Below are 13166 nucleotides of genomic sequence, written 5' to 3' on the forward strand. Positions count from 1 at the left end.
TTAAAAGTATTAAAAAGAGTATAAGAACTATTCATTGGGCTACTTTACGTAATCTAAGTCATTCAATGTCAAGATCTTCTCTCTAACTCCTAGTGAAGCCACATTACTTGTTTCCATACGAAAGAGAAGTGTGCACACTGATTGTTGACATCACATGACGCTTACTACAACCTCCTTCACAAATATCGGTTGAAGATAGTTGAATCTTGATCACATTTGATTCAATCAATAAGTTAGGAAACAGTTACTTTTGCAAACCCATCCAACCATGTTTTTATACATTCGAACACCAACGGTTGACAGTTGAATTTTTCTGTTGATTGTCACCCTTTATAGACTGATGGCAAATGACTCTGAGCATCTTATTGAGGGGTATTTTTAATAACAATACCCTGCTAGTCTAATGTCCACTCGTTTCCTTCTTGGATTGTATCCTAGCCGGTCTCAGGAGCTATGGATTGAGAGAAACGCATCGTCAGTAATGGATATAGCGAAACTAGTGCGGTTGGAATACTATTATTATGCACTTCTAATCCGTGAAAATCCTTAAGGGACTAGATAAAGAGTGTAGTGCTAAAAAAATACAATAGGCCTAATAATAATATCTTATGAAACGTATAATTTCCTCTGGTCTGTTGTCTTCTAGACTAACTGTAGTAAAACTTATTTCTGTCTAATCAGTTTTATTTGCGTGTGTAAGGGGTCCTAGAAACAAAGCTAATCAGTGTAGAACCTCTGATGGTCTATGCCCTCCAGTGGCTCAGCGATAAGTCTGAGGGCTCACACTCGTATAAACCGGGTTTCGATATTTGCGGTGGGTATAGCACAGATAGCCTATTGTGTATCTTTGCTCTTAACAACAAACAAAATTTTGCTCTTTAAAAGTACAAGTCAGCATATATGACTTGTGGTAAAAATCCTTTGATTGATACCGAATTTCTTGAGAAATTTTAGATTACTGTTTTATTTTTATGTACAAAATGCCACAACATTATAAAAACCAGTGTAATAGTAACTATAAAAGTGAAAATCGGTGAATTTGGATACTATTTTAACCATCCATAAACGCCGACCATTGGGTTGAATTTGGGTTAAATTCAAAGCTACAAAATGTAGGTGTACTCTCACTACTACGGGTGTTGAAACCCAGTTTTTAGCGTCGTAACCATGTAGACTTACGGTTTAGTCACTGGGAGTGCTTATTTATTTATTATATTTTTTTAAATAAAAACATGTCGCCATAGTTCAAAGTTTTCGTTCTCTTGAACTAATGCTTTTCATAAGAGAAAAATAACTTCTCTAATAAAAAAAAAATCTCAACAAATGGTGTTACTAAAAGTTATCTGCATATACAGAACTACCTCCTGGTAGCTCAGCTCTGAAATTCAAGATGAGATCCCTGCTATGGACAAAACGAAGATAGTTCATTGCGCATCTTTGCGCTTTAAACAAAACAAATATATAGAACTATTATCTAATGTTCAATAAGAACCATATAGTCAGAGTTTAAACGGAATTGTAACTTTTATTTTAAAACTATTTATTTGCTTTTTTTTTCAATTTTCGATAGTTCAAAAAACGGTAAATTAACTGTTTAATAGTTCCGTTAACTTAGTTAATAATAATTTATGTTTAATGTGTATAATTGAATAATATATGAATTAAGAATAGCATTTTAATATCAGTCTGAGAAACATGCCAATTATTTTAAAATTAGTTTCATTCTATTAAATATTCACTAGATGACGCTGCTATCGTCATAATTTTATTCACACCGTCAAAACCAACCTGTAAGGATAGAAGACGGCGGTAGTTTAAAAATAGCATTGGAAGTAAGTAGGGAGTTTTAAACAACATTTCAGCTTCTACGAAGTGTTTTTGTAGTTCTTGAACACTGTTTTTTGTTTAGAAATATCATGTTAGGTAAAACAGAATAGATGCCTTACAGAAAACTAGTTGTAATAGTTTTTAAGTTATTGATAAACCACAGTACTACTACTAGTCGTGTCAGTGTTACGTACTATAACTTACTAGAGTAGAACCAGAAGCGCAGTAGCGCAACGCTGCGCGATAGTTTTACAGCATACTGATTTAACACTGTTCCAGACGTTTTGTTAATTAATAGCGCGCCATCTTGGACTAGAACTATAAAATTTACTGTTTTACAGTTATCGTTACTTTGAGCAATAAAAACGTTGAAATTAAGTTGTCCCAAGCTCCGTGTCAAAACATACGGCGAAACTGGAGTTAGCGGGGTGGAAGTACTTTGTCCCTGACGCAAACTCGCGTGTGATGATGAGCCGGTAAGTTTTAGTTTGCTACAGGAGTACAGCATAAGAAACGCATCTCGAGTTACTTTCGAGTTAAATTTAAACGTAGGTTAACCTAGTAATATTTAATTCTTTGTTATGCGTTTTATTAGAGTGTGCAAAATTACAAGCTGAACCAATGAATGGCAATGTTCCAAATAACACTGTTTAGAAGCGGTACTGAATCAATAATATTTATAATACTAGGCCTAATAATCCAGTAAAAAATAATAATAAGCATTTCTTGATGTCAGTGGCGTATTTAACGTCATTGCAACCGGGGCAACGCACCGACGTGCATCTCATACTGCGGGCCCTCTAATAAAATTTGTTGTACGAAGTAGTTTGAAGTGTTAAAAATGCCTCTGCTCGATGATTGGATTGATATCGAGTTCTTTCTTTATCTAGTAATAAAACTAATATTTCCATGTACATTTTGTTATTTTCAGGTAATTTGTGTGTTGCATGAATAAGTATTTTAATTTCAAGCAAAATTTAAAAGTGGTAAATTATATTTATTTGTATTTCTTGTAATTGTTTTACGTCTTTAAACTAAATTCTATTTTTCATAAGCCTCTTGAGTAAGATAACTTTGTAATTCTGTTATATTTTATGAGAAAAGAGTTTTGAACAACTTCACAAAATAAAGTTCCTTAATCCAATACGATTAACTCGGAAATTGAAGAATTAAAGAAAGGAGTTTAAGAGAATAAAAAGTAATGCAAAGTGCAGAGATTGAGTACGTTATATTTAAACGATTTCGTAGCTTCACCACGTCGTTACGACTCATTTCGCCATGTCCGGTCGTACTGTCTTACAACCGTGCATCTTGATAGTGGCTCTGAAATGTAGTTTCCTTTGCAAAAGGCACCGTCGTAAGACTATCATGTTCAAAGTACATCACTCCTTCCTGCTTCTTTCCATAATCCTTATATTGTAGGAGGACGACTGTTTCTCGCCGCCTGCATGAGTAGTCCAATCGCACAGAATCTATATCATCTGCTTCTGGCGATTTGGCCAGTATATCTTGTTACTGAATAGCGTTAAAACTCGTTTAATTTCCAGCTACTTGAGGTATGCAAAGGTTGAACGTGTATATTGTGGAATCAACTCATGTAAAAGTAACTTGTCTTACTTTTCCAAACGGATACCCTTATTTATGATGCGTACTCATAGATTTTCACCTGTTACAAGTACAAGGATATCACCATCTTGGAAATTATAAATAACCGACCTGAACACATTTTATGATCTGAGTATATGAATATTTTGCATTCGAAGGGTTTTTGCATACCCTTCCCAAATTCGATCAATTTTCGGTGGCATCACGCTAAGTACGTATGTCAAACAATGTCAAGATGTAGTTTGGATACACGCCATTCCACCGCAACTCTATCTTGTTTGTGGTTGTCAATGTCACTTGCTGATTTGCAGAATATTCAGAATCATTTGAATATAGCGTATTCAACCCTTTATAGAAAGTCATTCAAAAATAAAAACATAGGTGTGTGTGTTTTTTTTAATCAACTTAAATACGACCCTTCAACGATGTATCGAACAAAATGTTCAAAATTCAAATTAAAGCTATAATGGTCCCCATCATCACGTAACCAGTTCACAAGCTAATAACTTTTAAGAAGAAAACTAACTTTTGTTTAAGAATAATTCTACACCTGGGCTTCCAAAACTTACCCCATAATAAACAAGTTTGTATTTCTGACCGTATCATTCCACCTTTCCCAAACTTTTGTACCTCAAACAAAACAAATGACTAATTCGTAGCCTCTCTTAGTAGCTTAAACGAATTAAATCAGATTTAATTCATTTGTACGACTAGTCTCTGCATTCTGTTTCTACTTGTTGATATTCTTCTTACGCTAAGGGACCTAACCAGTTTTTGTTGCTTTTTACAAGGCTAAGTCTTCTAGTTCTTAAAATCAAACTCGTGTAAATATAACCAAGAAAATTGTTTAATCTTTTCACCACAGCTAAACACTAGGCAAAAGGTATCGGGGTTTTACCAACGTTTACTCCAAAACTCTTCTCTTCTTCTACAACATCATTACAGCAATGCTCCTTTCATACAAGGAGTAAGTACTTTATAAGTTTTGTACACTTCTCAACATTAAAACTCAGCAGCCACATTTAGTCCAATTTACTAAAATTAAGATATTTTGAATTAGAAAAGCATTATCAACAGAATCTACTCTATCCAGATAGTTCATAAACCTTTCTTTTTTTACAAACGAAAGAGACTACATATTCAGTTTTCCAGTAATCAGGACTTCGAAAAGGTACTTAACACTAAGGAGATCCCTGATAATTTGAGGACTGCTGATGTGTCCAGCTTGTAGAGATCCTTGATCATTTGAGGATTGCTGATGTGGTAGCAAGGGGTTATAGGTAACAGGTAATAAGCTGTTGTACCAAGGTGGTTACATGTAGCATGTAATAAGTTGTGGTAGCAAGGGGTTACAGGTAACAGGTAATAAGCTGTGGTAGCAAAGGGTTATAGGTAACAGGTAATAAGCTGTGGTAGCAAGGGGTTATATGTGGTAGCTTGATAGACGGTAGTCCTTCAAACATAAGGGTGAGCCCAGAGTTCCAGGTTTAAGCCTAAAGTTAAGTAGGTAACTATCTCTTTCAAACTGCTACGCTGGTTAGAAGTTGTGAACAATGAATGAAACGTTTTTCCCTGAAGAAGTAAAGATTTATAAGTATCTTGATTGTGGTGTTTAGAATCATTAAAGATATGGATAACCTGTTTGCTTAAATAATACAATTAAAATGTTGGTTACTGAATATTAGGATTAAAATTAAAATCCTTAAAAATGAAAATCCAGGCATACTCTTTAGTAGATTAATATCATTGACAGTTGTAAACTTGTGGAAATGTCTGTGCGATGTTTATATTTGTTTGATCCTTAAGCTTATGGAAAATTTTATGTACTTTTCAAATTAGTTTGAACCTTAAGCTTGTGGAAAGGGTTTTTACGTGCTGTTTATATTTGTTGGATGGATACACGAAGATGGAGAGCGAAATCGGTCATCTTTCATGTCCCCTGAACAGTTTCTTAGAATACAAGTTCCATTAATAGAAAATCAATGTAAACTAAAAGTATCAAACACTGCATCTGTATGACATTACATGGTATTAAAACGGGTTTGCTTTTCAGATTAAACTAGAAAATGCTTTTAAAAACATTGTTTTACTTCAATTTTTTTTAATTCTTTTTTCCATCATAGATCAATTAAGGAAACATCTCCAAAAATATTTTAAAGTTTTCTTTCAACGTCTGTTAAAAAACTGTATAATGAAAAAGTGTGCTTTGGTTCAGTTATTGTAGAAGTTAAAGCTAAATGTAAAACCCACGTACAAGTTCTAGTTTTATAATTATGCTTAGTATTTATGCCGCCTCCTGGAGGATCTGTTTTCAAGAAAAGTAATAAATAACAAATTTAGTTTAATTTAGAAATCATATTCATTCTAGCAACACCTAATTTACGAAGTATACTACTATCAGTTCTCAAAGCCAGTCATACATATAACATATTGTAAATAGGAATTCATATTGTTTAGTACACAAGTTAAATATTTAATTTAATTTGTAAATAACTTGTAAGTGAACAAGAAGCATAAAGTGAATTTAATCATTTAAACTTAGTAATGATTACTTTTGTGTCATTTTTTTTATTACAAAATTAATAAACGTCTTTATAATCAACATATTCTAATTTTCTTCTTCTTTTTTTTCCAGAGAGATTTTCATAACTGGAATAAAGGTATGTTCTGTTTTTTTTAAGTACTTTCATAACAACATAAAGAACAAGGTGACACAAGGCCGTTTGACGTATTCAGGTCAACCCCCCTCGCCCATCTAAACATCGAGCCCAAACTATATATAGGCCCTTTAAATTGCAACTAACTGGGCATACAACACTTTTTGTCAAACCGTTCGACGAGTTTTTAACTCTAACAGGAAATACAAATAATGTTATTGCAGAACAAGTGTTTATCTGGGCTTCCAATTGCACGTTTCTTCGGGTGATTTAATTCATTGCATATTTTATAGAAAATTTAATTAATACTGTTTTAAATAGAAATAGATACTTGTTTCGGAGGCATTATGGATTCTTTATTTCAAGAACATATGTTTTGATCAAGTCCATTCGTCACCAAAGCCATTCCTTCATATTCTGAACTACGAATAGACTATCAAGCTAACAGCAAGCAGTCTAACACATCTATATACCTGGCATTCTTCAAATTCTGCCGGCCCTGCATCGCCAGGTGGTTAGGTCGCTTGGCCCGCAATCTGGGTGTCGCTGGTTCGAATCCCCATATTTCCAAACATGTTATAAAGTGAAAGTCAATCCCACTATTCGTTGGTAAAAGAGTAGCTAAAGCGTTGGCGGTGGGTGGTGATAACTAGCTGCCTTCCCTCTATTCTTTCACTGCTAAGTTAGGGACGGCTAGCGCAGATAGCCATCGTGTAGCTTTACGCGAAATTCAAAACAAACTTGATTGGTTGTCAATTTCTTTTATTCTTAGCACACGTGGTTTTACATTAAGGTGTGGACGCCTATTCTACTGTACGAGGATACGTACTAAACGTAGTGTTTGTTGCCTTAAATAAATATACTTCTAAATTCTGGTAGAAATTTTTGTATGAGATCTCGATTGAGTCTTTTATTTTCTTATCAGTTTGAAGTTTTGGTTTTGTTTCATCTTTCTTAATTATTATACATACTTCTTTTATTACTTTTAATAATATCTATTCGTGTGATAAAAGAACGCTTTGGAATTTGGAAAAACCTAAATTCTTTCAAAACCAGTTACTTGCGTACTCAGTAATTGAATAAGCTACAATCTATTTATATTCCTTAAAATAAGTCAAAAATAGTTGGGTTTTTTCAGTGTGGTGGTTCACGTACTATTTCTCAGAAATAAAGATTTGTAAAATTCTGAATCGTCGTACGAGAAATGTTTGGTTGGGTGAAATCCACTCTTATTTAAAAAGTTAAATATACACACGAATACTAATTTCCATGTTTATTTGAAGTTTATACGCTTATTCCAGTAGTGTAATAGCGAATTCAAGATTTGCACACGCACATACACTTTAAAGTTTGTTTTAATTGAGACTTTAAAAAAAATAATCCGACATGTTTGTTTGTTGAAAGAAACGACATTGGCTCATTAATGAATTGTTTACAATTATTAGATTGAAAAATTTGACGATTCATTAGAATTTTTTTATGACCTGTCATTAAATTGTTAAATTTGTTGTTATTACTTTTATAGTTTGATTTTATGCAATTCAACCCTTAAAACTTTTGTCCCCTGAAATGCTGTACTTAAAAAAAAACAAAAAACATTCCGTTCCCCTGTGGGACAGCGGTAAGCCTACAGAATTTAACACTATAATCCGTGGTTCGATTCCCCTCGGTGGACAGGGCAGATAGACCGATGTGGCTTTACTCTAAAAACAAACAATTTCCTTGTCAACGACCACTTGCTTTCACAGAATCAATTACTAAATAATTAAAGGAAGTATCATGTTATGTGAAACTTAAAACTCGTTTGTTGTCAGATGAGGTCAGATTAACTTGGTAAAAAGTTGTAACCACAGATATCTATGGTTGGCCTGATGATGTCAGATTAACCTGGTGAAAAGTTGTAACCACAGATATATATGGTTGACTCGATGATGTCAAATTAACCTGGTAAAAAGTTGTAACCACAGATATATATGGTTGACCTGATGATGTCAGATTAACTTGGTAAAAAGTTGTAACCACAGATATCTATGGTTGGCCTGATGATGTCAGATTAACCTGGTGAAAAGTTGTAACCACAGATATATATGGTTGACCTGATGATGTCAAATTAACCTGGTAAAAAGTTGTAACCACTGATACATATGGTTGACCTGATGATGTCAGATTAACCTGGTGAAAAGTTGTAACCACTGATACATATGGTTGACCTGATGATGTCAGATTAACCTGGTGAAAACTTGTAACCACAGATATTACACTCTGTATAAACGAGTATTAAGAATAAAGTACTAACTTTTTGTTTTTATTGCTTTTGTCATTTACATGTTGAACGTAATTTAATAAAACTTTTCGTTCAGTCGAATGAATATCTTTTTTTTTTAAATCACATTTTTATTCCATATCAATCACAGCTGAAGCAGGGGTGTAGTCTGGATTTTAAAACGGGGGATATGGAGAAACTCCTCACCACCCTCTTCCCGGAAAAAAAGTTTAATCAAAAGGGAGTGAAACAATAAATCATACTTTATTGAATGTTTTTTTTTACAAGAAATAATGTCGATTAAAAACTAACTAAAAATTTGCGCTGAAGGCAGAAATATACATATATTGATAAACACGAACCAATCAGATTATCCCTACCTGTGGGGTTGACAAGAACCTTAACTGATGTGGATGACATTTTTGAATGCTCTCAACGAGTTGAGTTGACACCCACGCTCATTCTCGACACTTCTTGTGATGTGCAGTCTATAAAAACCCTTTTTTTTAAATATTTGGATCGTTTATGTTCAGACATCATCTCTTGAATCCGTAGCTTGTAAACTGGAGTTTTTTGTTTGTTTTTTCCCAGAAAACCTCACATGAGTTTGAAAAGGCGATCATGGGAAACTCTACAACCCAGTTTTTTGTAATATAAAATGTTTGAGAGTTATATGTAAGATCATACTATTTACTCTTGGCTTTTATATAGCAAATTCAATAATCCTGTGCCCTTCGCGGGAAATCGAACTCCGGATTATAGCGTTGTAAGTCAGTAAACTTACCGCTTTCCCATCAGGGGGCCAGAGAAGAATCTTTCGAAATGTATAAGCTACGATAAAACAATTGTAAAACAAATGTTTCGGCAGCTACCAGCCAGTATTTTGTTATTTAGTAAGCTGGTTCAGCAGTGTACCTTAGACGTATGACACAGTTGTATTAGTCATAGGTTGATATTTATGAATTGTTCTTTTCCTTGTATATCCTTTGTTTCTTTATGAGACGAAAGTGGTCTGGAGATTTCAAAACAACCATAGTAATATTTTCAGATGTGCCGATTTATCTTTATTTAACACTATATTTTGATCCTGTGCTCTGTTTAAAACTTTAGCTTGACCCTGTGCTATATTTAACACTTTAGCTCGATCCTTGTTTGATCTTGTGCTTTATTTAACACCTTAGTTGATTCTTTGCTTTATTTAACACCTTAGTTTGATTCTTTGCTTTATTTAACACCTTAGTTTGATCCTGTGTCGTATTTAACACCTTAGTTTGTTCTTGTACTTTATTTTTAACACTTTCGTTTGATCCAGATCTGATCTTGTAATTTATTTATTAACACTTTAGTTTGATCCCGTGCTATGATAGTATAGTAATTGGTCCATATTTCGGATGATGATCAATCTTCATAAGGGAATATAGATTAAGATATTAATTTTCTCCTCTTCCTAAAGATAAACATTTGTTCACATGTTTGCTCCTAAGTTTAAATTACCTTAATTACAACAGAAATAAGTTGGGTTTTTCTTTTACTTAGACTAAAACTACAATCTCTCGCATGATGTAATTTCTCTAATCCCTTATAACACGAACAATTTATATAGTTTTATTTAGAAAAAGAATGTGAGTAATCTTTCATGCATTGCTAATTCCCGACTGAACATGGGGATTATAACAGGAAACTTTTTTAACTTGTAAAGAAAAACATTATTGTTGTTTTCGCCTAATTCTATTATGCTAATAATTTGAAATTTTATTTTATTTTTTGGCTTACGTACCGTTCAAAAAATCTCGATTTTTCAATTACTTATCATGTTAATAATCAAAACAGAGATGAAGTACACGGTTTTGATAGAACGTGATCGATAATCTTATAAGACTCGGTGCTGAAAGTAAGAAGAAAGATTCGTTTTCACACTGAAGCGAACGTGCTACCCACGTGTGAAGAAGTTCATTTACAAAGCTCTCTGATTAAAGTTATAATTCGAAACGATCAAATCGTAAAGGAAATTTTGGAAAATCATTATCTGTTCACACATTTTATGGCCTTCGCGGTAACATGTTAATACTACACAAGGGATCAAAGCCACTCTTGTTATATATGTGTAACGAATTTGCTGTGATATATTAATACTGCACATTCGTGTGGAACTCTGTTGTCATTACACATGTATTCCTAATAGATTTTATTACATATCTAGGAACGCCCTGAATTGTCGTGTGTGGTTTCAAATAAACATTAGAAACACGTATTAGCTTTTCGTGGTTCACCGTGGATCAAAAAAGTCGTGATTACATTGCTGTTGTAGTTTAGATGTGACAAAATAATTACAGAACTCAATTAATAGAAGTCGTTTACAGTGGGTGCAGAGGCTCAGTTAGGTTGTATTTTATTAAACACAAAGCTATACAATGAGCTATTTATGCACTGCCTATTGCGGGTATTGAAGGGGGGGGGGCAATTAACAAGATACCATGTTATCAACAAATTCACACAAAAAGAAACCTTTACAAGAAATTGTTCTTGCCAGATCCTATTTTAACTATATTCAAAACACTGTCTGTAATTTAACATTTGAACCGTATCTTAATGTCATAGCTGGTGGTCTTAGTGCGGTAACGTACACGCCCCTTTTCACACCTTTCCACACTTTAACTCTTCTTCTCATCGTACTGTCAGAATGGTGTGGTATTTGTGGGGAGAATCACTCGTCGCCTTTTCATTATACATAGTCTCTTTTTTTTATAATATTTATCACTCTCTCATCTTGCCCCAGCACATCATGGGGAAAGGACATTTTAACACATACAAGTTTGAAGTTTTCAGTCCTGTTCTTGTTTTATTAGAAAAACGCTTATTCACTGATTTTTGTAGTGTATTGTTAGAAGTTACTTTGTCTTTCAGCTTTCTGAACTCAAACCCTCATGCCCTTCACACGTGTTGTACTGAAATGTAACATATATCTTAATTAATGATTTAGACAATAATTTTAACCCATTTTTTTCAGAGTTAATCGAAATCATATCTGAAAACATATTAGACGAATTTTAAAAATTTAGTTGAAAGTTTCGGTGAACTAGGGCTAGCATTTTGCATCATTGTAATAAATATTTTCATGCCTTAAAAACAGTGCTGAAGAAAATCCTGTGGTATCTCGGCGGTAATCTCGAAGTATCATAACGCTAAAATTCTGGGTTCGAACCCTGGAGAACACAGTGCAGATAGATCATTGTGCCTCTTTGCGGTTCGAAGGTTTATAACGCTAAAAAGAGAGGTTCGATCCCTGGTTAGCACAATGCAGATAGCCCATTGTGGAGCTTTTCGCTTGAAAACGAAAACTAATTAAAACTAAAACTTTAAATAGCGTCAATTTACAGCAATGTAAAGAAAACTTGTGAGTTTGATGTAACCCGACAACTGTGAACTGTTTCTTAATGAAAAAATATACTAAGCGCGCTCAAAGTCTCGTATCAAGCCTCCACTGGGTGGCATCTCTGTCCTCGAACTAGACGAGCTTGTTAATATAACCTTCGGCTTGTCGTGATAAGTATTACATTACTTAATGTAAACTTCTGTGCTGTGTTGTTTAGGCTGCATTATTGGGAATGTTATTTTGTGCTGTGTGTTTTATGCTGCATTAGGAATGTTGTTTTGTGCTGTGTGTTTTAGGTTGCATTAGGAACGTTGTTTTGTGCTTGTGTGTTTTAGTAATGTATTTTTCTTTGCGTGTAAAGTACATGCCATTGATTAAATGTGCAGGTCATTGATTAAGCGGTGTATCAACAGTTTGAAGGACAAGTCCATTTGCGACATCTGGCATACACGTGATTCGTTCCGTCATATGGCTTTGTGATGTAAATAAAGATATGTATATTGATTCAGAAGTTGGATCGGGCTTGGACTAGTCGTTAGCGCGCCAGAAATATGAACCAGAGGGGTCCAAAGTTGGCGTCCCGTTTCTGTAAAATCTCGCTCCGCATTTTGGGGCTATTATAAGAATGATGGTCGGATCACACTATTCGATATAGGGTAGACCAAGAGTTGGTGGTGGGTGCTGTTAATTAGATATCTTGCCTCTAGTCGATCAGTTCAAAATTAAGGACAGATAGCTATTACGTAGCTTTGCCCGAATATTCAAAACAAATAATCAGAGGTTTAATTCATAGCGATGTTAGTGGATGGTGGTCCACATTTCAGGAATATCAAGATCCTCTTTCACCTATTTTAACTATGAAACTTGGCAGTTTTGTGTTGATCATAGCATGATGTGTTAAACAAATTTATAAATTCCAGATTGACACTAGATATTTATCAAAATTGGGGCATATTTTGCCGGGAGGAGGAGTAGGTGGATAACAGTTGAAACTAAAAAAATTACTTGCATCGAGATAAACTTTTAGTCCGAGTGTATTAATTGAAAATAACTGACTCCTCGCCTTTAAAAGAGGTCAAACTTGGGGTAAAACGTATAACTTCCAATTTTATAGTGAGGGGGGTGGGGTGATTGAAGGAAGCCAAAACAAACGAGGACATAACATCGGTATCATCACAGCTGGTTACGGCCCTGAATGGAGTTTATAACAACCCTATTGAATGTCACCATAAGCTAGTCTTTAGTGACGTGACACGGTTTTAATATTCATTCACTTCAATGTATTTTTGAAAATTATATTTAGAAACGAGTATGTAAGTAGCCCAATAAAAGTCAGTGAGTAAATTATAATAATTTAGTTTGAGTTAGAAAAATAATAACTTACACTTTGAGTTTCTTACACACACACATGCAAAAAAGGGTTTAGCATTTAATGTTGCCT

General features: G+C 34.1%; 1 protein-coding gene across 1 annotated transcript in view; it reads left to right on the forward strand.

The window, feature by feature from the left end:
• The first annotated feature begins 2277 nt into the window (after window positions 1–2277).
• Window positions 2278–13166, forward strand: part of LOC106463028 (polypyrimidine tract-binding protein 1-like) — a 123876-nt gene continuing 112987 nt past the window's right edge. The window contains exons 1-2 of the mRNA XM_022390438.1: window positions 2278–2303; window positions 6068–6092. Coding sequence (XP_022246146.1) covers window positions 2293–2303; window positions 6068–6092 — 36 coding nt within the window. The 5' untranslated portion in view covers window positions 2278–2292. The remainder of the gene's footprint in view (window positions 2304–6067; window positions 6093–13166) is intronic.

Source organism: Limulus polyphemus, unplaced genomic scaffold, assembly GCF_000517525.1.
Source record: "Limulus polyphemus unplaced genomic scaffold, Limulus_polyphemus-2.1.2 Scaffold1306, whole genome shotgun sequence".
Classification (NCBI taxonomy): Eukaryota; Metazoa; Arthropoda; class Merostomata; order Xiphosura; family Limulidae; genus Limulus; species Limulus polyphemus.